This window comes from Eptesicus fuscus, chromosome 4, assembly GCF_027574615.1.
Source record: "Eptesicus fuscus isolate TK198812 chromosome 4, DD_ASM_mEF_20220401, whole genome shotgun sequence".
Taxonomy (NCBI): Eukaryota; Metazoa; Chordata; class Mammalia; order Chiroptera; family Vespertilionidae; genus Eptesicus; species Eptesicus fuscus.
This window is the reverse complement of record NC_072476.1, coordinates 46,367,502-46,389,838: the sequence shown is the minus strand read 5'-3', so window position 1 is coordinate 46,389,838 and position 22,337 is coordinate 46,367,502. Positions and strand designations below refer to the sequence as shown.

General features: G+C 33.9%; 1 protein-coding gene across 1 annotated transcript in view; it reads left to right on the top strand.

The window, feature by feature from the left end:
* The window catches only part of YTHDC2 (YTH N6-methyladenosine RNA binding protein C2), a 73,077-nt gene that overhangs the window by 37,012 nt on the left and 13,728 nt on the right, over positions 1–22,337 (top strand). The window contains exons 13-25 of the mRNA XM_008144467.3: positions 315–493; positions 737–833; positions 914–1,001; positions 1,088–1,168; positions 3,285–3,367; positions 6,365–6,470; positions 7,931–8,050; positions 8,346–8,618; positions 11,665–11,791; positions 12,966–13,171; positions 13,522–13,717; positions 17,601–17,710; positions 19,040–19,332. Coding sequence (XP_008142689.2) covers positions 315–493; positions 737–833; positions 914–1,001; positions 1,088–1,168; positions 3,285–3,367; positions 6,365–6,470; positions 7,931–8,050; positions 8,346–8,618; positions 11,665–11,791; positions 12,966–13,171; positions 13,522–13,717; positions 17,601–17,710; positions 19,040–19,332 — 1,959 coding nt within the window. The remainder of the gene's footprint in view (positions 1–314; positions 494–736; positions 834–913; positions 1,002–1,087; positions 1,169–3,284; positions 3,368–6,364; positions 6,471–7,930; positions 8,051–8,345; positions 8,619–11,664; positions 11,792–12,965; positions 13,172–13,521; positions 13,718–17,600; positions 17,711–19,039; positions 19,333–22,337) is intronic.

The following is a 22,337-nucleotide window of genomic DNA, read 5'->3' as shown; positions in this document are numbered from 1 at the left end:
GAAGTGTTATCTCCTTGTGGTTTTGATATTTGTTTCTCTAATGGCTAAATAACATTTTTTCATGTGCCTTTTGGCCATTTGCCTATTTTCTGTGGAGAAATTTCTTCAGGTTATGTTTTTTAAAAAGCAGTTATTGCCAAATTTACTTAGAATAATGTACTTTAAACCAAAACATGAATTATAGCTAGGACATTAAGTATCACTTATCTTTCCTGATGTATATTAAAAATTTGAAGAAGGACATAGTGGGGCTCATTGGCCTTAAAGGGTTACTCTTTTTAATTAAAATTGACTTGACCTATATTTTTTTTTAGTGCTTCATTGGAATTTGGAAATCTAGATGAAAGTTCTCTGGTTCAGACAAATGGAAATGACCTCAATGCAGAAGATAGAGAGCTCCTGAAAGCTTATCATCATAGTTTTGATGATGAAAAAGTAGACTTGGATTTGATCATGCATCTTCTGTACAATATCTGCCATAGTTGTGATGCTGGTAAATAAGTGTTGTCTAAAAGATCTGGAACAAAAATATATAGTTTGATTTAAAAATTAATAATTTGGGTGTACAAATTTTTGTATAATTTCCTTGACAATAATGTATAACCTCTTAAGTATCTTAAGTATTATAATTTATCAGTACTTGAAAACATTTGATATAGTTCATTATAGCTAATTCTATTGCTTGGTTCTGGTTTTACAATGAAATTTAATATTAACAAAATCATTTCTCTCCAAGGTGCAATATTAATTTTTCTGCCTGGATATGACGAAATTGTTGGATTGAGGGATCGCATCCTATTTGATGATAAGCGGTTTGCTGACAATACACATAGGTAAAAGCTAAAGCTTTATATGTTTTGATTTAAATAAAAGATAGGCACCATAGTATATTTTCTCTTTCAATTGTCAACAGATATCAAGTCTTTATGCTTCATTCAAACATGCAAACATCTGATCAAAAGAAAGTATTAAAAAACCCACCTGCAGGTGTTCGAAAAATAGTAAGCTTCATTAAATTTTCTTTTTTCTATTTTAGTAGTCATTGGTTCTGTTTTCATATTAACTTTAACATAACATCCCATTGCAGATCCTTTCCACCAATATTGCTGAAACCAGCATCACAGTCAATGATGTTGTCTTTGTTATTGATTCTGGTAAGGTGAAAGAGGTATGTATGCTTCAGTTGTATTTTCAACTCAAATGAGGAAGGTTAAGATGCATTTAAGTGCGTGCTTTCATAAGCAGAATTCACTTTAATGGGAAAATTTCTGGTTCTAGATAAATTTAACAGTAAATGTTAATTTCACTAAAGTGAATATTCTACCTTAAACAATTCAGTGTATAGGATCTATCTTGTTATTTTAACAAATTATACAAAAAAGTAGTTTTTGTTCACTAAATACTAGGAAGAAAGTAAAGGGTTTGGCTTGTTACAGTGAAAATTTTGTCAAACTGTGGGCATTTATTACATGTTTTCATTCTACATGTAGGAATGGCCCATATCCTTCTTATTTATTATCATATCTTCAGTGCTCCAAGTATAGTAGGCAATCAGGAGATATTTAATGCAAGGGAACCATGCTGAAAGAAAGCAAACACAAAATAAATTTCATTGGAACACTGCAATGTTTAATCTTTGACCTATTGTCTATGGCTGCTTTTACACTGTAAGGGCAGAGTAGTTGCAACAAAGACCCTCTGCAAAGGCTAAAATATTTAGTACCAGCCCCTGCTATAAATAAAAGTCAGCATTTATTTCCTTTTAGTAATGGAATGCCTAGCAACTCTCATTTCACTGAAAGAATTGAAAATGATAAAAAGAGTTGATTTGTCAAGGAAAGAAATACTATCCATGTTGTAGAAGGCAAAGTATGTCTGTTCTAGTGGATATAAGTGATTGTTTTTAATGTGAAAATTTTGTTAATTACTTTATAATATTTTCAGTGTGTTCATATTCAAGATGTTTCTAGGAATATCTTGTAGAAAAAATTTTATAAAATTTGGACATTTCATTGTAGTTGAATACTGTAAAGAAGGGGTACATTTTATTTTTTATAGGAGAATAATTATGAACTAGAGGTCCAGTGCACAACATTTGTGCACTCAGGGGGATCCCTCAGCCCGACCTGCACCCTCTTGCAGTCCGGGAGCCCTCGGGGGATGTCCGACTGACGGACATCCTTAGCGCTGCCACGGAGGCAGGAGAGGCTCCCGCCACCAACGCTGCACTCGCCGGCTGTGAGCAGCCTTCTGGCTGAGCTGCGCTCCCCCTGTGGGAGCCCACTGACCACCAGGGGGCAGCTCCTACATTGAGCATCTGACCCCTGGTGGTCAGTGCGCATCATAGCGACTGGTCTTTCTGCTGTTCAGTCAATTTGCATATTAGCCTTTTATTATATAGGATATTATCATTAAAAATCTGAATAGTGAGTTAATGAAAATTCAGATTTTATTGCCTAAAATTATCTAGAGCTCAAGTAGATTTTGAATATCTTAGAAATTAATTTCTTTAGGTGTTATTTATCAAATAAACATGCCAAATGCAACATTTTATTAAAAACTAAATAAGTAGCATCCTTTCTAAAAATCCCACAATTAAACTATTATGAGAAACACATTTGTATTTGTTTTATATAGTTAGTTTTTGAAAGGGATATTATTGTAACTGAATGTTTGAAGCATATTTTAGTCAGGAATGCAGTCTTTAAAAATATTTCTCTACAGTAAATTTTCTTTGAGGAAGTATGATGTAACATTCTGGATAGGCTAACTACATTACAGTAGTAGCTCAGCAGGAGATAAAGTGGAAAGGATTAAAATTTTTTCACTTTGGGATAGGATTGTTTCAGCTATTGTTATTCTTATTTTTCTAGATCAAGCTTCCTAGAAAGTATTTTTAAAAATGTTTTTTTCCTGATCATATCTCTTCTTCACAATGATGTAAACCTGATGGACAATGATGTGAAGAGTATAGATTAGTTCTTTCCCATCTTGATGCCTTATGAGAACTGACTGCTATTATTTAACTGTAGAAGAGAGAAACAAATAGCTCAGCAAGGCACAGAATGAGGAAGTTTTTCAGGTCTTCTGAGTTTTTATTCTTTTTCCTTAGAATGTTTGTAGTCAGAAATCTGGGGTAAAAAGAAATTAGTACTCTGCTGTAGTTATCTAATCAAGGGGCGGTCTGAATTAAACGTGGTATATTAAAATATATTATAATGGTTTTGCTATTTCTTCTTAAATGCCTTTTATGTTTTAACATGAAGATGATTTAAATATTACAGAAGTCCTTTGATGCACTGAATTTTGTTACAATGTTAAAAATGGTGTGGATTTCCAAAGCTAGTGCCATACAACGAAAGGGCAGGTAATGTATATTTAATGTACATTCAAAAATTGCCTGTAAAATGGAAACATTCATATGTATTACATATTAATGTATATTACACTTTCTGTAAAATGTTAACATTTTCATGTTAGTCTTCATTTTATATTAATTTTGCAAAGCATACTAATTAATACTGTTTAAAAAATATCACATTCAGGTTATGTTAAAATTAAAAATTTTTGCCTGGTATAAACCACATTCATGACATGTAAGAAACTTAAAACAAAAAATAAAAGCAAAAAATGTCAAACATTTACAATATGATATGAAGGACTAATTTTTGTATTATACAAAAAAGCTTTTAAAAAATTGGTTAATAAAGACCAGCACATTTACTTCACATATGCTGCCTTATGTATATACCAAAATAAATGCAAATTAATGAGGTACTGCTTTTTGCTTATCAGATTGACATTGATGAAAACGTTAACAGTGCATGCAACAGAGTTGGCAAAAGCATGGACCTATAGGCTTTCATAGTTTGCTGATGGGAATGTAAATTGGTGTGATTTCTTCAGAGGGCAGTTTGAAACTGTTTATCCAAATCTACCCTTTCATAGTGGATTCCACTTCTCATAATTTATCCTGAATATACTTGCACATATGTGCAAAGATGTATGTTTAAGAATGTTTTTCATAGCATTTTTTGTAACAGTTTGGGAACACTGTAGTGTCCATCAACAGTGAAGTGGTTAGATTGCTAAAGCCACACAGTGGTATACCAGTGTAACTGTTAAAAGGAAAATATATAGATGTATGTCTTTTTATGTGGGATGAGTTTTCAGAATATATTAAGTGAGAAAAGTAAGGAATGGAACGTGTCTCATATTCTGTTGTACTAAAAAATATATGTATATGTTTGTATATACATTTAGATATAAACGCATTGTTAAGTCTGAGAGAAACGTTGAAAAACAATTATTGGCTCTGAGAAGAAGGATTTGTGGGGCTCTTGAAGGAAGGAGACAATTTTTATTCTCAATTTTGTTGTAGTTTGGTCATTTTAGTACATGCTTGCATTTTTCATTTTTAAAAAGGCAAGATTAAAAAATATATTTTTCAGTAATTATTTGACCAATTTTTTTAAAATTTTAACTAACAGGAAAACATATTGTCTAGACACTCTTATTAGTGTTTTGTCAGGGATAAAAATCAGAAATTTTGTAAGTAATCGTTATTTTTCAACATATTTTTTTGATAGCCTTCACTATTCAAGTGTTAGGGATGTAACGATGAATAAATTGGATGGGTAAAGTTTGAGATGGGGGAATATTGCATGCAGTTCATCTTGGAGTCCAATAAATTAAGCAATTTTAGTACTATGTGAACTGTGCTACAACTGGATAATGCCTCTAGGAGTTATGGTAGAATCTGAGATAAATATGAATAAAGAAGTGTTGTGGAAAGGCATTTCTGGCAGAGGGAAAGCATATATAAAGGCCTAAATGCAAGAGAGCAAGAAAGTTGTTTGTATGGAGTTTAATTTAGCAGAGAATTATAAAAAATGTGTGGAAAGAGGTAAGTTACAGACAGGTCCTTAAGGACTGTTCTCGCTCGTGTGCGCATGCTCCTTAATAAATCAGGATTACAGGATTGTAGTATTCTTTCAGCTCTTTAAGGAATGAATTGGTAGAGACAAAAATGATGGTAGGAGGTTCCTTGATTAATAATTCCATTTACAATAAGGGAGATATGAGAGTAGCCTGGATTATTAGCATTGTGGTAGAAATAAAGAGAAGTAAATAATTTACTTATGAGATAAGAATAATATTACTATCATCTGTCCAGAGGGTGAGGGGTAAGGAATGGAGTGGAATCAAGAATGTCATACAGGTTTCTATTTTAGAAAATTTTGTGGATGGTGGTGCCACTGTCTGATAGGGAAAATGGGAAGAGTGGTTATGTTGGGGAGAAGAATTAACTTTTGGTTGTGTTGGGTTTGAGGTGACTGGAAAATCAAGTGGAGCTAAGAGGCTTCTGAAGTATTGGTTAGAATTAGGATAAGGAGATCTAGATGGATAGAAATTGAAGACTGGAGGATAATTAAGATCACCTTGGGAGAGAGGGTAGAGTGAGGAGAGCAGAGGGCTGAGATCCAAATTCAGAGGAATATCAACATTTAAGGACTGTGCAAAGAGAAATCTCTCAGAGGAGGCTGTATAAATAAGAGAGCTGATGGGTATATAGTGAGGAAAGTATTCGATGGAGGAAGGAATGGTCCAAACAATGCCAGATTTTGTAATTTGCATCACATTGTTATAGTTATGTATGCCATTTTGGACTATGAGCTTTTCGAAGATAGGGATTATTTCTGTATCTTTATCACTTAGTGTATTCAGCCTTGCCATTAGCTGATATGGCATCTTTGGGTGAAATTAAGAGACTACTTTTCCTTAAGATATTTTTGTTACTTCCAATAAATTATACATGTCTTTATGATGATGGGGTAAATAACACTGCCTTGGAATTGTGTAGTTGATGATTTGTACAACTCTCATCAGTGTATCTGAACTCAGTGCTTGGTATCAGCTAAGTAAAGTTGATTAAACTTAAATTACCATATGTTTATTCATGCTTTACTTTTTTACTCACTTTCATATACAATTCTTTTTTATTTTTACCATTACCCTAGAATGTATACAGGTGGACAAAAGTAGGTTAATAATAATAATAATTACAGTAATAAATAAATAATAATACAAGAATAAACTCTGTGTTTCACTTACAACTGTAAACCTACTTTGCCCACTCCTATATATCAGTTAGGTATCATTCATGAATCTCACTTTATAAATGAGATAATAGAGTCCTAGACAAGTGTAGTGCCTTCATAAAGGATAAATGTCAGAGTAGGAATTCAAACTCAGATATCCTGATACTGGTTCATTGTTCTATATCATCTAAATCACATTGGTTGTACAGTTTACTTATTATAGTCTTTATTCCTGAGTCTTACTTTTGTATTTTACTTTAAAGGGCAGGGCGATGTAGACCTGGAATTTGTTTTCGTCTGTTCAGTAGACTCCGATTCCAGAATATGTTGGAATTTCAGACTCCAGAACTTTTGAGAATGCCATTACAGGTAGAAATTTACTTAACTCTAAAAGCCTATCTTTGTGGGTGAGGGAGGAGAAGGGATCATTTCAACTTATGCTGATTGGACTTTTCAATAATCAATGTATGAAACAATTTATAAAACAAAATTATCAAATATATATTATGGAAGGTGGTTATGTATATAACTAATATTTTTTATATACAGAAAATTTAATTTACAAACCTCCAAAGTTTTAAAGAATTACTTGAGTACACTTAAGTTTTGGTATAGTTTATAAGAATAGCATTTGTTTTTGTGCAACATTCTAGGAGTCTGTCAACCATGTAGTTTTCACCTTTTACATTTTCAATGAAGATTAGAAAACAAATTATTTGAGGTCCAAAACATCATACCAGAATCTCAGTTTAAGATGCTGAGATTACCTTGGTAGATTTGGAACTAAGTTCACTGAGATTTCCTGGCCGTTACTGTTTTCCTTCAGGTTTTCTGACTTCATGGAACACCAGACACTACAGTTCCTAGGGAAAACTATCATAATATTAATTCGATTCTCTGCTGTGCTGAACTATTAGGTGCTGATACCCAAACCTTTAAAGAGACACTGGATCATATTTTTGGTAACCACATATCTAGATGACTTCCCATTTCCTCATGCTCAAGTGCCATTTTATGTTCTTCTTAGGATAAAATACAAAATTCTTAACATTCCTAAATTATTTCTCCTGCTTGTGTTTCCAATTTTAATTTTTTAATTCTTGCCTTTAATTCTTCGGTTAGGGCTCCCAAGCACATCTTATTTGTATTGATATTAGGGGCTTCATATGTGCTATTCCCTCTCCCGAGACTCCTCCCCCTTATTTTTTTTATAATTAACTCCTAGTCAGTCTTTATGTCTTATTTTAAATGTCATTTCCTCAAGAAATTGTTTTTTATTTCAATGGCTTCCTTTTCCTGCTTTTTCCTAAACTTGATTAATTTACCTCTTCAGCTCCCTGTGTCCTTCATAGCATTTATCACAGTTGTAATCAAGGAGTTAATTATGTAATTATTCTGTTCACACACAATGAAAACTTCATGAGGGTGGACACTTGTCTGACAGTCTGTCCTCTTCTTTTTCTCCAACTTGCTGCACAGTGCTTAGCTCTTAGTAAGCACTTAAATATTTGTTGAATAGATACAAGATTCCAGAAGGTAATATAAAGGAAAAAGAAGATATTTTGGACAGTAACTCTTAAAACTGTGTGAGGAGACATTGTCACTGGTGGCAATGGTAATTTTGATATGAGTTGTTGGAGGGTGTTCATAAAAATTTTGGAACTTAGGGCAAAGTATGAGCCTGTGTTTCCTTGAAAGACATTGTTCCCTTTACTGTTGTTCATTTTAGTCAGAGACTCTACTAGTCTTTGTTTGGGAACTGTAGTTCTCATGATTTCTTTAAAAATAAATGTCAATATTTCAAAATTATTTGCTATTCTTATTTACAGGAACTTTGTTTACACACCAAGCTGTTAGCCCCAGTTAATTGTCCTATTGCGGATTTCCTTATGAAAGCTCCTGAACCTCCACCAGCTTTAATTGTACGGAATGCTGTACAAATGCTTAAGGTTCGTGTTTTATTTAACCTATATGAAATTTAAACCAAATGAGAACACATCTTAACTAATTTTATACTTTAAAAAATTATCTTAACCATGTACTTTGAATAAATACTGTTGTGGTAGTTATAATAAAACAGTAGCTTGTTTTTATATATTTAAAGCAAAATATATTTTTTATGTGCGATGTGATAGCAAAACGAAATTTATATTCTCATTTCTTTCTTATAGACTTTTAGATATGTCACTTGCTTGAACATAGTTTTTGATTATGTCAAATTCTGTTTTGTATTCTTTTGTTTAGACAATAGATGCAATGGATGCGTGGGAAGATCTCACTGAACTTGGATATCATTTGGCTGACTTGCCAGTAGAACCACATCTTGGTAAAATGGTCCTGTGTGCTGTTGTTTTAAAGTGTCTGGACCCTATCCTTACAATTGCCTGCACACTAGCCTATCGAGATCCTTTTGTCCTGCCAACCCAGGCCTCTCAAAAACGCGCAGCTATGCTTTGTAGGAAACGTTTCACTGCTGGAACTTTCAGTGATCATATGGCACTTCTCAGAGCATTCCAGGTACTACATTGTTATTTTATTTCTGAAAATGTTGCTGGTTAAACACATTTCTGGAGCAAGTGTAAGAAATTAAAAAAATAGATATGATTCCATTAATTTTGTTTCATTATAACATCATATTTTATTAATTTCCCAGAAAAAAATCTTTGTATTGTTAATGTTAAAATTACCACAGTTTTTCTCTACTTTTTTTCTTTCATTTTATCTTTGTAGGAATATGTATATTGTAGGTGTGTACATATTTATTTTTATTTATACTTGTATTTATTTTTAATACTCAAGTTTCTTGTCTTTCAATTATATCTTTGGCAAGGAATGCTCTAAAATTTTAGTTAATAACACTGTATATTATTCGAAATATATAGAACAAAGCTTAGAAGAAATTTACCTTGAATTTAATGTCTATTTTTTTTAGAGTACATCTTTTTTTTGTATGATCAAGACACTATGCTAAGAACTTAATTTTATAAAGCAAAATAAAAAAATCACTTAAAACCTATTAAGATAATAGTAGTGAAAAATGAAGAAAGTGCTAAATGGGAAAGGAAAGATAAGGAAAGTGCGACTCTGAAGAAGGGAAATTATATATAATTTAGAAATTCAGATGCAGGGGAGAATTTTGTTATTTCTTCAAAAGGTAGACATGTTATTTATCCTTAAATTCTTTTGAATGTAGTCTATGCCTGTACATTAAAAAGCATTTTTTTTTGTTTATGCAGAAAATACTTTTTCCCAAGTATTTCCTTATAATACATACAATTTACAAAAATATTTACAAGCTTCTTTTGTGTGAGTATTATTAAACAACTAGAGGCCCGCGCACGAAATTTGTGCGTGGGTACGGTCCCTAGGCCTGGCCTGTGATCAGGGCCATCTTCCCCAGCTGCCTGCAGCCAGCCCCGCCCCCCACCAACACCCACCCCCGGTTCCCCGTTTGCCATCAGACGATCAGAGCCTGATGGCCAGGGGAAGGAACGAGAGGTCGGCCGTTCCCACCCACTTGTTGGCCCCGCCCCCACCACAGGTTGCCTTCTGTGTGTGGGGTGACTGGTGGGGCGGGGCCCCACCACCCACCCCCAGTTCCCCGTTTGCCATTGGGCAATCGGAGCCTGCCGGCTGGGGAAAGGGACCAAGAGGTGGTCAGTGCGCTTCATAGTGACTGGTGGAGCGGTCATTCTGGTTGTTCTGCTGTTAAGGTCAATTTGCATATTACCCTTTTATTATATAGGATAGAGGCCTGGTGCGTGGGTGGGGGCCAGCTGCCCTGCCCTGATGGGGGCCCTGGATTGGGGTGGGGGTCCCCGCTGGGTGGCAGGGCCGACTGGGGTGAGGGGTTGCCGCCATTCTGGTTTCTGGTCGTTCTGGTCATTCCGCCGTTTCGGTCGCTGGGCTTTTATTATATAGGATGGATAATGCATTGCTCTTAATTGAGTCTATGATACCTTGTATTATCACAGATTAGTTGAGTGACAATAATTGAGAAAGATTTGGAGAATTGTCTATTCTTTTTTTAATTTTTTTTTTTTAAATTGATTTTTTACAGAGAGGAAGGGAGAGGGATAGAGAGCTAGAAATATCGATGAGAGAGAAACATTGATCAGCTGCCTCCTGCACACTCCCTACTGGGTATGTGCCCGCAACCAAGGTACATGCCCTTGACCGGAATCAAACCTGGGACCCTTGAGTCCACAGGCTGACGTTGTATCTACTGAGCCAAATCGGTTAGGGCTCTTGTCTATTCTTTGCTTTTCCCTCAGCTCCTTGAAAAGAAGAGGAGATAGATAGATTACTGCTTTGATCTATCAGTTATATTTCAAAGCAAAAGAACTCATTTTAAAAGGGGAGCTATTTTATACTGCACATAGATGGATTCTAGAAATCCCACTTTCCATTCTCAGACTGATTAGGAGGTTGATACAGAGGTTATTTTTGGAGGGATGGAGGATTCTTAGATATAAATGTGCTATGATGGCTTAGTTTTAAAGGCTCTATACTTTTGTGAAGGATAATTAGCACCTGTATCTGAAAGGTAAATATTTTTACATAGCTGCTCATTTAGGTTTCCTGATACTTAGCTCTCTCATTGAGATTTTTATAAACTCAAAAAACTTTCTTAGCATTTGAGTATAAATTAACTAATGATAAATCACAAAGTCTTAGATTTTATTTTTTATATTTAAATTTTAAATTATTTATTTTTTCTTTCAAATATATTTTTATTGATTTCAGAGAGAGGAAGGAAGAGGGAGAGAGAGATAGAAACATCAATCAGCCGTCTCCTACATGCCTCCTACTGGGGATCGAGCTTGCAACTTGGGCATGTGTCCTGACCAGGAATCGAACCAGCCACCTCCTGGTGCATGGGATGATGCTCAACCAACCGAGTCACTCCAGCCAGGCGTTAAATTATTTATTTTTTTAAAAATGGAGGTATAATTGGCATATAAGTTTCAGGTGTATGGCATAATGATAAGATATTTGTATATATTGCAGAATGGTCACAGTAAATCTAGTTAACATCCATCTTCAAACAGTTATAATGTTTTTCTCTTGTGATGGGAACTTTTAAGATCTACTCTCTAATCTGTTAATTAGATTTATTCTGAAAACGTTCACGATATATACAAATATCGAATCACTATGTTGGACACCTGAAACTAATATAATGTTACATGTCAGGTATATCTCATTAAAAAAAAAGTTTATTTTAGAAAAGTTCTACTCTCATAGCTACTTCCAATTATACAATACAGTGTTATCAACTATAGTCCCCATGCTGTACATTACATCCCCAGTGTTTAAACTTCATTTATAACTGACGATTTGTGTCTTTGACCACCTTTACCCATTTTGCTCACTGCTGGGAAGTATCAGTCTGTTTTTTGCATCTACAATCTTTTTTTTTTTTTTAAATAAAGTCTTAGATTTTATAAAATAATTAGAAGAAGAAGAATTGACCTTGAGTGGTTAGTAGTGATTTTCAGTTACTTTGTTGCCTAAGAAGTGTCTGGTACATGTATCATGTTATATAATTATATTTTTATAGGCATGGCAGAAAGCACGAAGTGATGGGTGGGAGCGAGCCTTTTGTGAAAAGAATTTTCTTTCACAAGCTACCATGGAAATAATCATAGGCATGAGAACTCAATTGCTCGGTCAACTTAGAGCATCAGGTAATGTTTTCCCACAAAGAACCTATTTAAACAACTGAGAAAACCCTGCCCGTACCTCGTAGTATTTCTAGTATTAACTGAAGCCATCTTATATTATTTTTATGACATTATCACTTTTTTGTGATATTTATTACCTGCTTTGTAGACTTCTATGTGACCTCAAGCTTTTGTTTGTTGAAAAAATTGACACTGCAGAATTGTCATTGAGAAATGTGTGAATACCTTTTTATACTGTTGGCAGTGAACACTTTATAATGTATTTGTTGGTAAAGATCAGTCTAGATATTACATTTATATTTTATCACTATTAATAAACAGTTATTTAGCTCTATGAAATATAAATTATAAAAAATTAACTAGCCTGATACAAATGCTGGCCTTCATATTTTTGGAACATAAAAGAACAAGTAATCACTTGAAGGCATTTTGATATTTTTAAAAATGTAGCTATTTTATTTTAGAATTGCTAATTCCTTTTTGAGTAGCATAATACATTGAAAAAAAATAGAAGAAAACTACCAGAGTCTGGATTTACAGATGAGTTGAAGTGCCAAAGTAACATAAGGAATAAACCAGAGAATTTAGAGTTGTCTCAAATATGGGACAATATGAAGGACTTTTGAAATTATTAGAAGAATGGTTTAGGTTTTCAGCTATGATTTTAGTGTGTTTCAGATAGCAGCTCATGAATAACTTGACTGCAAGAATGTGTAATATTTTAAAATGTATTTTTACTGATTTCAGAGAGGAAGGGGGAGAGAGAGAGAGAGAGAGAGAGAGGGGGAGAGAAAGAGAAACATCAGTGATGAGAGAATCATTGATCAGCTGCCTCCTGCTCACCTCACACTGGCATGTGCCCTGACTGGGAATCGAACTGTGACCTCTTGGTTCATAGGTCAACGCTCAACCACTGAGCTATGCCAGCCAGGCAAGAATGTGTAATTTTTAAAAAGTTTCTAAGCCCCCAGTGAATCTTCTACTTTCTTTAGCCTGAGCAAATGAAACTTTCTTAGAACATTGATTCTACATTTTAAATTAGATTTTATTAATTATTGTGGAATTTGAATATCATTAAACTTATATAGGTTCTACAATTTTTTAAAATAAAAAACCCACAAATTTAAAAGTATGTTGTGAATAGGAAAAGTAGGTGTGGTTTTTTTCCTCTTTCTAGGTTTTGTTAGAGCACGAGGTGGTGGTGACATTCGAGATGTTAACACAAATTCCGAGAATTGGGCTGTCGTTAAAGCTGCATTGGTGGCAGGCATGTATCCTAATTTAGTCCATGTGGACAGAGAGAATTTAGTATTGACAGGGTCAAAGGAGAAAAAAGTACGATTTCATCCCACTTCAGTTCTCAGTCAGCCTCAATATAAAAAGGTAAAACATTTTTAATGCTCTTAGGCCTTGAGGTGAAACTCATCTAATTTAGATGTTTGAAAAATCAATGAAAAATGTTCTAAATACCTGCTTTAAGAAATTAATTATATGTATATATGTGTGTATAATTCAGCATTGGAACAAAATTTTGATTGACTCTTGGAGCTGGAAGAGTTAATGTGTTAAGTAAAGAGAACTTTTGTACAAACTACATGAGCAATGACTTGCTTTAATTTTTGCTTGGGTATGCATCACCCATTTTATTAAGGGATGGTTTACAGTTTAAAAGTATTACCAGTAAATTAGGTGATAAACATAGCTAACAATTTTTAAATTTATTTTCCTAATAGATTCCTCCAGCCAATGGTCAAGCTGCAGCAATTCAGGCACTGCCCACAGATTGGCTTATTTATGATGAAATGACCAGAGCCCATAGAATAGCTAACATTAGATGTTGTTCAGCAGTGACACCCGTCACTGTATTGGTATTCTGTGGACCAGCTAGATTGGCAAGTAATGCTCTTCAGGAATCTTCATCCTTTCGAGGTAAATATGTTATGAAGGAAATAAAAATCTATTTGAAATGAAATTTTTTTTCTTTTTACTAAACCAAACAAATTTTAAAATTATAAAAACTTATGTAGTGTTAGCTCCCTTTTGATATAAGACTAATTAGAAAATACTAAAGCATACCACTGTTCTTGAAAGTAATTAAGATAACTTGATTTGTATATTTTTTATTAATCTTGCTGATAGGAAGTTTGCTTCTCTCTTCCACTGAATTTAAATGATTAACAAAAATAAAAGGTATTTGTTTAAAGGAAATAATAATAATAGTTACCCATAATCTTATTACTCTTATGTAAACATTTTTTAATATTATCTATTATTTTCTATAGACATATACATATTTTAAATTATTTTACCCATACTATTATTTTATATTGTTTTGATTGTATAGAATATAAAAAACATGAAATATTTTATATATATATATATTTTAATATATTTTATTGATTTTTTACAGAGAGGAAGGGAGAGAGATAGTCAGAAACATTGATGTAAGAGAAACATCAATCAGCTGCCTCCTGCACAGATGTGCCCGCAACCAAGGTACATGCCCTTGACCGGAATCGAACCTGGGACCTTTCAGTCCGCAGGCCGGCGCTCTATCCACTGAGCCAAACCGGTTTGGGCGAAATATTTTATATTAATGGCTGCAAAATATTCTATCATATTAAAGTGGTATAATGTATTTTAAATGTTTCTTTACAATTGGACATCTTGATTATTTCTAATTTTTTGCTATTTGGTGACTCAACCAATATTTATTGAATAACTACTATATGTCAGGTATTGTGGTAGGTATTGAGGATGTAACAGAAAACAAGATAGTCAAGTTATTTCTGTCCTTAGTTTACATGGTTGTGGATGGTAGACAGACAGCAAAGAAGTAAGTGTTTTATATAGTACTATGAAAGAAATAAAGCAGGCTGCCTTAGGGATGACCTACTTTAGAAAGAAACCCTAGACAAATTTCTCTGAGGAGATATGATTTAAGCTGAGACCTAAAGTATATGAAGAAGCTAGCCATGTGAAGATACATAAATAAGTTGGCAAGGGCCAAGATTCTGCACTAAGAAATGATCTAGGAATTGACCTAAAGGTATGTGATTGGAAACACAATGATCAAAAAGAGAGTGGGGTGGGACTGAGTACTGATGTTTTTCTTAATTTGACCTACAGTTTCATGATTTAAAGCTATTAGCCTTTTTTCTATCATATATAATATCCATTTTTGTTAGTTTTATATATTTTGAGTTCTGTGGTGTTTTTGTATTGTTTTGTTTTTTAAATCCTCACCCGAAGACATGCTTAGAGAGAGAGGAAGGGAGAGAGAAAAACTTTGATTGGTTGCTTTCTCTAAGTGTCCTAATCGGGGATTGAGCCTGAAACCCAGGTATGTGCCCTGACTGGGAAACCAACCGGCAACTTTTCAGTGCATAGGGCAGTGATGGCGAACCTATGACACGCGTCTCAGCACTGACACGCGTAGCCATTTCTGATGACATGCGGCTGCATGCCGAGGATGAAACATTTGCTGCTCCTGAGGATGAAACATTTGTGACTGGAGTCTTGGAGTTAGTTTTTTCCTCAAAGTGACACACTACCCGAGTTATGCTCAGTTTTTTGGCGAAGTTTGACACACCAAGCTCAAAAGGTTGCCCATCACTGGCATAGGGCCATGCCCAACCACTGAGCCACTCTGGCCGTTCTAGTTCTGTGTTTTGACTACTATAGATTCAAATTGAATAATCTTTTTCTATACTGCTCACTTCAAAGCTGAAAAAGTTTCATGCTTCATGGACCTGATAAGTACTCTGTTTTGTTTTTCTTCTTTTGCTCTAATTTGATTTTTAAGATAATTTTTTCAACCATGTTTGTTGACTCTGTTTGAAAATGTAGATTTCATGTTTTTCCAAGTGCTTTTCCTTACCTGCACCAAAATAATCCTTATGTATTGTCTTTTGAAAGCTTACATTGATTTCATATTACATTTGGCATTGTAAAACTCTCTGGATCTTCTGTTCCTTTAAATTTCTGCCTTTATTTTATAACATGTTATTCAATAGTTTTGTATTTTAATAAGCTCTAGTATCTGGTGGAGGATCTACCTGTAACTCTTTGCTGCTTTTCTATTTGTTAGTTTTATATATTTTGAATTCTGTGGTGTTTTTATATTGTTTTGTTTTTTAAATCCTCAAGTTATTAAATCCTATTAAGTTATTTGATAATCTTACCTATTTTTTAAATGAATATTGAGTAGTCATCTTCTTGTAAACCTTTTGGCACCAAACAGTTCTTTTGTTATTTTAACTTAGTGTTTGCTTCCAGCAAATTAAATATATTCTTCTATTTAGCTATATCTTCTATTAAATTTAGCAATTTTTTGGTTACTTTGTAAAGGTTGGATATAATTCTTAAGATGATTCTTAAGGTGTTTTGTTGCTGTTTTTGAATTATTGTAGTAAATAGGTTTTCTTTCTCTTTGACTGTTGTTCTTGCTTAATAAGAACTCTACCTCAAAGAGTATATTTTTATGTACTCTGTTACTTTACTAAGCTCTTATTAATCCTTTAGATTCTCTATTTCTTAAGTTATATTACCTTCAGGTGGTAATATTTTAATTTGTTACCAAAATTTATTTTTTCATTTCTTTTTCATGATATTGGAAAACCATGTTAATGGTCTACTTTGTCTTTTTTAATTTTAAAGGTTTAAATTCTAAAGTTGTACCATTGATTATAATGTTAATTCTTGTTTTAATAAATTATTTTATTCATTAAATTAAGACAGAATTGTTCTGTTTTTAATGTTTAAAAATGTGTTGAATTTGTTAAATAACTTTTGAGCATTTGTTCATGTAATCAGAATTTGTTTCATTTATTGATGTAGTGTATATTTTTTTTATGGAACTACAATCATATTGTTTCAAGGATAAACCTTTCTTGGACTAAGAGTAATTTATAGCAATGCTAAATATTTTGCTAGCACTTATTAAAATTGTAATATTTATGTTCATTAGTGAGGCTGACCTACATAGAGTTTGTGTGGTGTGTGCATTTGCACATTTAAGTATCTTTAGGTTTTATCAGTTTTAAGGTTAGGTTTAGATTCTCTCATTAAAGGAACTGGCTATTATTTGATTTCTTAAAAGTTTGAGAGACTTGGTGTTCTGGATTTCTGTGTTGTTGTTCTTTAAGGACATCTTGAATTTCTTCCTTAAATAGACTGAATTTTTCTATTTCTTATTCTGTCAGTTTTAGTAATTACTTATTTTTTCAATTTGTTTTATAGAAATGAATAATTTTCTTTGAAGGTTTCAAGATTCTGTAATTCTTTTAAGCTTAACACATTTTGTGTAATTTTTACAATTTTATGTCCAGTTTTGATTTTGTAGTTAGATTTGTGCTTTTTTCTCCCTTTATTAAATTTATCAGAGGATTGCTTATTAGGTTTTAAGGAACTGGACTATATAGTTTTAACTATTAATAACATTTTGTCTTACCTAATATATTAATATTTTGCTTACTATTTTTAATGTTTTATTCCTTTATGTTAATTTTCTTCTTTATCTAGTTATTATTTAAATATATTTTTTTGGATTTTTTAATTTCTTGTCTTTTTTGCTTTGTTTTGTTGCCTTGTGATTAGAGATTGTAGTCTTTACAATTCCTTTTTCCCCCTCCTTTTAAATATTGAGATTTAATTTGTGACCTATGGGGTTCAGAGAACTCTCCACACAAATTGTTAGTATATCAGGAGGATTTGTGTAAATATGGTATGTCAATCGCTATTTGCTTATTCTTTTTGCTATAAAATAAAATGGTAAAAGTGAAAATTTTTCTTTCAATATTTGTTTGGACAGCGGATGGTATTCCTAATGATAGTAGTGATAGTGAAATGGAAGATAGAACTACTGCTAATCTGGCAGCTTTGAAACTTGATGAGTGGCTCAATTTCAAACTAGAACCTGAGGTAAGTTGCTCTTTAGTAGTGTGATCCAGTTAGTATGATCTGATAAACAACATAATGAAAATTATATCTTTAATATTAGGTTCTCAGCATTAGAGAATACAACTTCTTTTTCAGTTTTCATAGGGCCCTCAGGTATTCTCTGCTATATTGGGGTTTATTCCAACAGTGGATTTGAAAAACCTAGATGCAGGTCAGTATTTACGCATGGTAATATTTTGAGTATTTCTGTGTATATACGGAAATACTGAGTATTGGGTACACAAGAAATCCCTTTATTTTAACTATTTCTAAGAGAAAGATATGAATTCCATTCTGTTTTCTCTTTTTCACATATCTCTGAATTGGGAAAGAGGAATGTTTCTTTTCAAATTAAAAATATTTCTTGACAAAGCCTACCCTTAATTTCATCTCTACTTTTAAAGGCCATTTTATAGCTTTTTGTTTTTTTTGTTTTGTTTTGTTTTGTTTTGGCAGCTAAGCTATGAATAGTCAACATGGGCTAGATTTACCTTTTTTAGGATTCTTCCATCATTTGAACTTACTATATGTAGTCTCACTTGAATATCCCAATAGCCTGTCACTTCACTGGAATTATTCTTGCTGAGGCCAATATTGTCCTCCATGTTGTCAAAATGAGTCTGCTGTCCTTGACAAATATGACCTTTTCTCATTTTTGGCAGTATTGTCCATAACCTTCTTTTTGTAATTTTATCTTTCTCATTTTTTCCTCTTCACTCCTGTCCCAACTTCTTTGTCATCAGATACTGTGACATTAATCTTTCTTGATTCTTCTTCTTTCTAGAGAGGCCATTCCTTCTTAGGTTCTTTCTCTTCTGTATGTGTTTGTGCCTTAAATGTTAGATGTTCTCCAATACTTTGTGCTTTGCTCTTTTCACTGTCCCTGCACAGTCCTTAGGGACTACCTGTAACCATTTATGCATTGATGACTACCACATCTATATCTAGCTTAGGCCTTTCTCTGGACCTATGAATCCAGCTGCCTTCTGGACATCATTATTTGGATGTTCCACAGTCACTAAAATAAAATGAATGGAACTAAATGTATTTTTGTTTGTTTACTCTGCTTTTGTTTTTCCATATTAATCACACTCTACCACATATTGTCTCTCTCAATAAACTGTTTCATTTGATTTTGTGCCTCAAATATGGTTAAGAAGAAATTTTATTTCATTCTTGCAATAAAAAGAATGAAATTAGTAGTAAATTATATGAAATGTAAAGCTTGTTCTTTGGAAACATTCACAGACCCTTAACTAATAAATAGGTTCTTGCAAGCATATTTTAACTGAGGAAACTATTTTATTATAGGCCGCCAGTTTATTGCTGCAGCTCAGACAGAAGTGGCACAGCTTATTTTTACGCCGAATGAGAGCTCCATCGAAACCGTGGTCTCAAGTTGATGAAGCGACCATTAGAGCAATTATAGCTGCTTTAAGTACTGAAGAACAGTCTGCAGGTTTACAACAACCATCTGGGATTGGCCAAAGGCCAAGGCCTATGTCTTCAGAAGAACTTCCTTTGGCATCATCTTGGAGGTCAAATAATAGTAGGAAAAGTTCAGCAGATACTGAATTTCCTGACGAGTCTACTTCTACAGAAAGGTAAATTAATGGCTTGAAACAGGAGACATTTTCTCCAGGAAAAGGAGTTATTTATCATGGAATTATGTGCTTTTATAATATTTAGAAATTACGTTGTTATCATGTAAGGTACACAGAAAGGTCACAGTAAAATGGGAAGAGATTTTTCCTTTTAAAACCTCTATATAAAAGTCTAATATGCAAATTGTCCCCTTGGGAGTTCAACCGGGAGACCGGAATTCAATCACTTTCTATGACGTGCACTGACCACCATGGGGTGGCGCGGAGCATGGCAGGCATCAGTAACACGGCGCCGGCAGAGGGCAGCAGTGGAGCTGCTGCCAGCCCTGATGGGCCCCGATGAGAGCGGGACCGTGGCGGGATGGTAGAGGTGAGTGGGCGCCAGGCCAAGGCGGGGTGCCAGGCCAAGGCGGGGTGCCAGGCAGGGCTGTGGGGTTGTGAGGCTGGGGACGTGAGCTGAGGCTGCCGGGGCAAGATGGGGTTGGACATGCCCTGAAGCCCTCCTGCGGTCCCTTCCAGGCAGGCCAATCTCCCATGGTCCCTCCCTGGCCAGCCAGCCCCAATTGTACCTCTGCAGCTGAAAGAAGCCGGAGTCATCACCAGAATATGTCTGAAGACCAACTATTGGCACAACGTACCTCTGTAGCCGAAAGAAAGCATCGTCGTCGACAGAATATGTCTGAAAAACTGTCATCAACAAGTACTACCAATACTAGTAGGAACTACCTTCACAGCGAAAATGAAGTAAACGAAGATGCAATTATTGAACATAGTTGTGGTGGAATGACTGTTCGATGTCAATTTTGCCTATCACTAAATTTCTCCAATGAAAAACCATCTGATGGAAAATTTACTTGATGTTGCAGCAAAGGTAAAATTTGTTCAAATGATATAAATTTTCCAGAATACCCAGCATATTTTAAAAAATTAATGGTAAACGAAGATTCTGACAGTAAAAATTTTATGGAAAATATTTGTTCCATAAATAGTTCTTTTGCTTTTGCTTCAGTGGGTGCAAATATCACTTCACCATCAGGATATGGGCCACACTGTTTTACAGTACACGGTCAAGTTTACCACCATACTGGAACTTGACTATCCTTCAGATGGTGTTTCTCGGAAGTTTGCTCAACTCTACGTTTTAGACATGGCCAAAGCGACAGAAGATTAGCATGCCAGAAAACCAAGGTTGCTCAGAAAGATTCATGATCAATATCAACAACCTCATGCATGAAATAAACGAATTAACAAAATCATACAAGATGCTACATGAGGTAGAAAAGGAAGCCCAATCTGAAGCAGCAGCGAAAGGTATTGCTCCCACGGAAGTAACAATGGTGATTAAATATGATCGTAACAGTGATCCGGGTAGATATAACTCTCCCCGTGTAACTGAGGTTGCCATCATATTCAGAAACGAAGATGGAGAACCTCCTTTTGAAAGGGACCTGCTCATTTATTGTAAACCAGATCCCAATAATCCGAATGCCACTAAACTGAAATCAGTATCCTGTTCCCTACTTTAGATGCAATGACATATCCTATTCTTTTTCCACATGGTGAAAAAGGCTGGGGAATGGATATTGCATTAAGACTCAGAGACGACAGTATAAATCAACAATAATACTAGACAAAATGTAAGGACATGAGGCACACAAATGCAGTATTATGGATTTCATCTCTCTGTCCGGGACACGTTCAATCCTATTTTAAATGCAGGAAAATTAACTCAACAGTATATTGTCGATTCATATTAAAAAATGGAAGCCAATTGGATAAATTTTATTAAAGCAAACCAATCTAAGTTGAGAGTTGAAAAATATAGTGGTTTGGTGGATCATCTCATATATAGATCTGAAAGTCACAATGTGCTGATTGGTAAAATGATAATACTTCCATTGTCTTTTGAGGGTACTCCCAGAAATAAGCAGCAGCAATATCAGGATGCTGTGGCAATTGTAATGAAGTATGGCAAGGCCCATATATTCATAATCATGACGTGCAATCCAAAATGGGCAGGTATTACAAATAATTTACAATGCTGGCAAAAAGTTGAAAACAGACCTGACTTGGTAGCCAGTGTCTTTAATATTAAGCTGAAGGCTCTTTTAAATGATAATGTAAATTTGATTTATTTGGCAAAGCTACAGCTAAAATTCATGTCATCGAATTTCAGAAATGTGGACTGCCTCATGCTCACATATTATTGATATTAGATAGTGAATCCAAATTACAAACGGAACATGACATTGACCATATAGTTAAGGCAGAAATTCCGAATGAAGACCAGTGTACTCAACTTTTTCAAATTGTAAAATAAAATATGGTACATGGACCATGTGGAATACAAAATCCAATATTAAATATTAAAATATTTCTTCTAATTATTTTCCTTTCAATGTGTATGAATCCATGCACCAGGCCACTAGTAATTCTTACAAGTTTTAAGATAATATGAAGGATTTCAGGCTACTGGTATGTGAGTTATTTAATAAATTTTTTTTCAGGAAAAACTCAAAATGTTTAATTTTAAGAATTCACAAATTTAGGGTCTGTTGAGAAGATAGCAACATTTTTTATTATACATTTTAGTTAATACATATCAAGTGGCATCTTTCCTAGGTACCCTACAGCAAGAAGTGATAGCTATAGCCATTTAAAAGAACAACCCACAAGTATTACCTAGATATCAATATTGCTGACTAGTATTCTTACAGAAAAATCATCCATTTATTCAGTGATACATTGAATGCCTGTTCTTAGTGTGAGGGATAGAACAATGTACAAAACAAAATAGACCTCTTCCTTCAGAGAATTTACATTTTATTGAGAGGCATATACTAAGTAAACAAATTTATTGTGACAAAATTTGTTTCAATTTAATCAAATTCTTTTATTCTTTCTGGCATTTAGCAATTAGATATGACATTTTTATTTATTATCTGATTGCCAGTAGTTAGAAATCTCTTCTTGAATTATTTATCCAAAAATATATTATGATATAA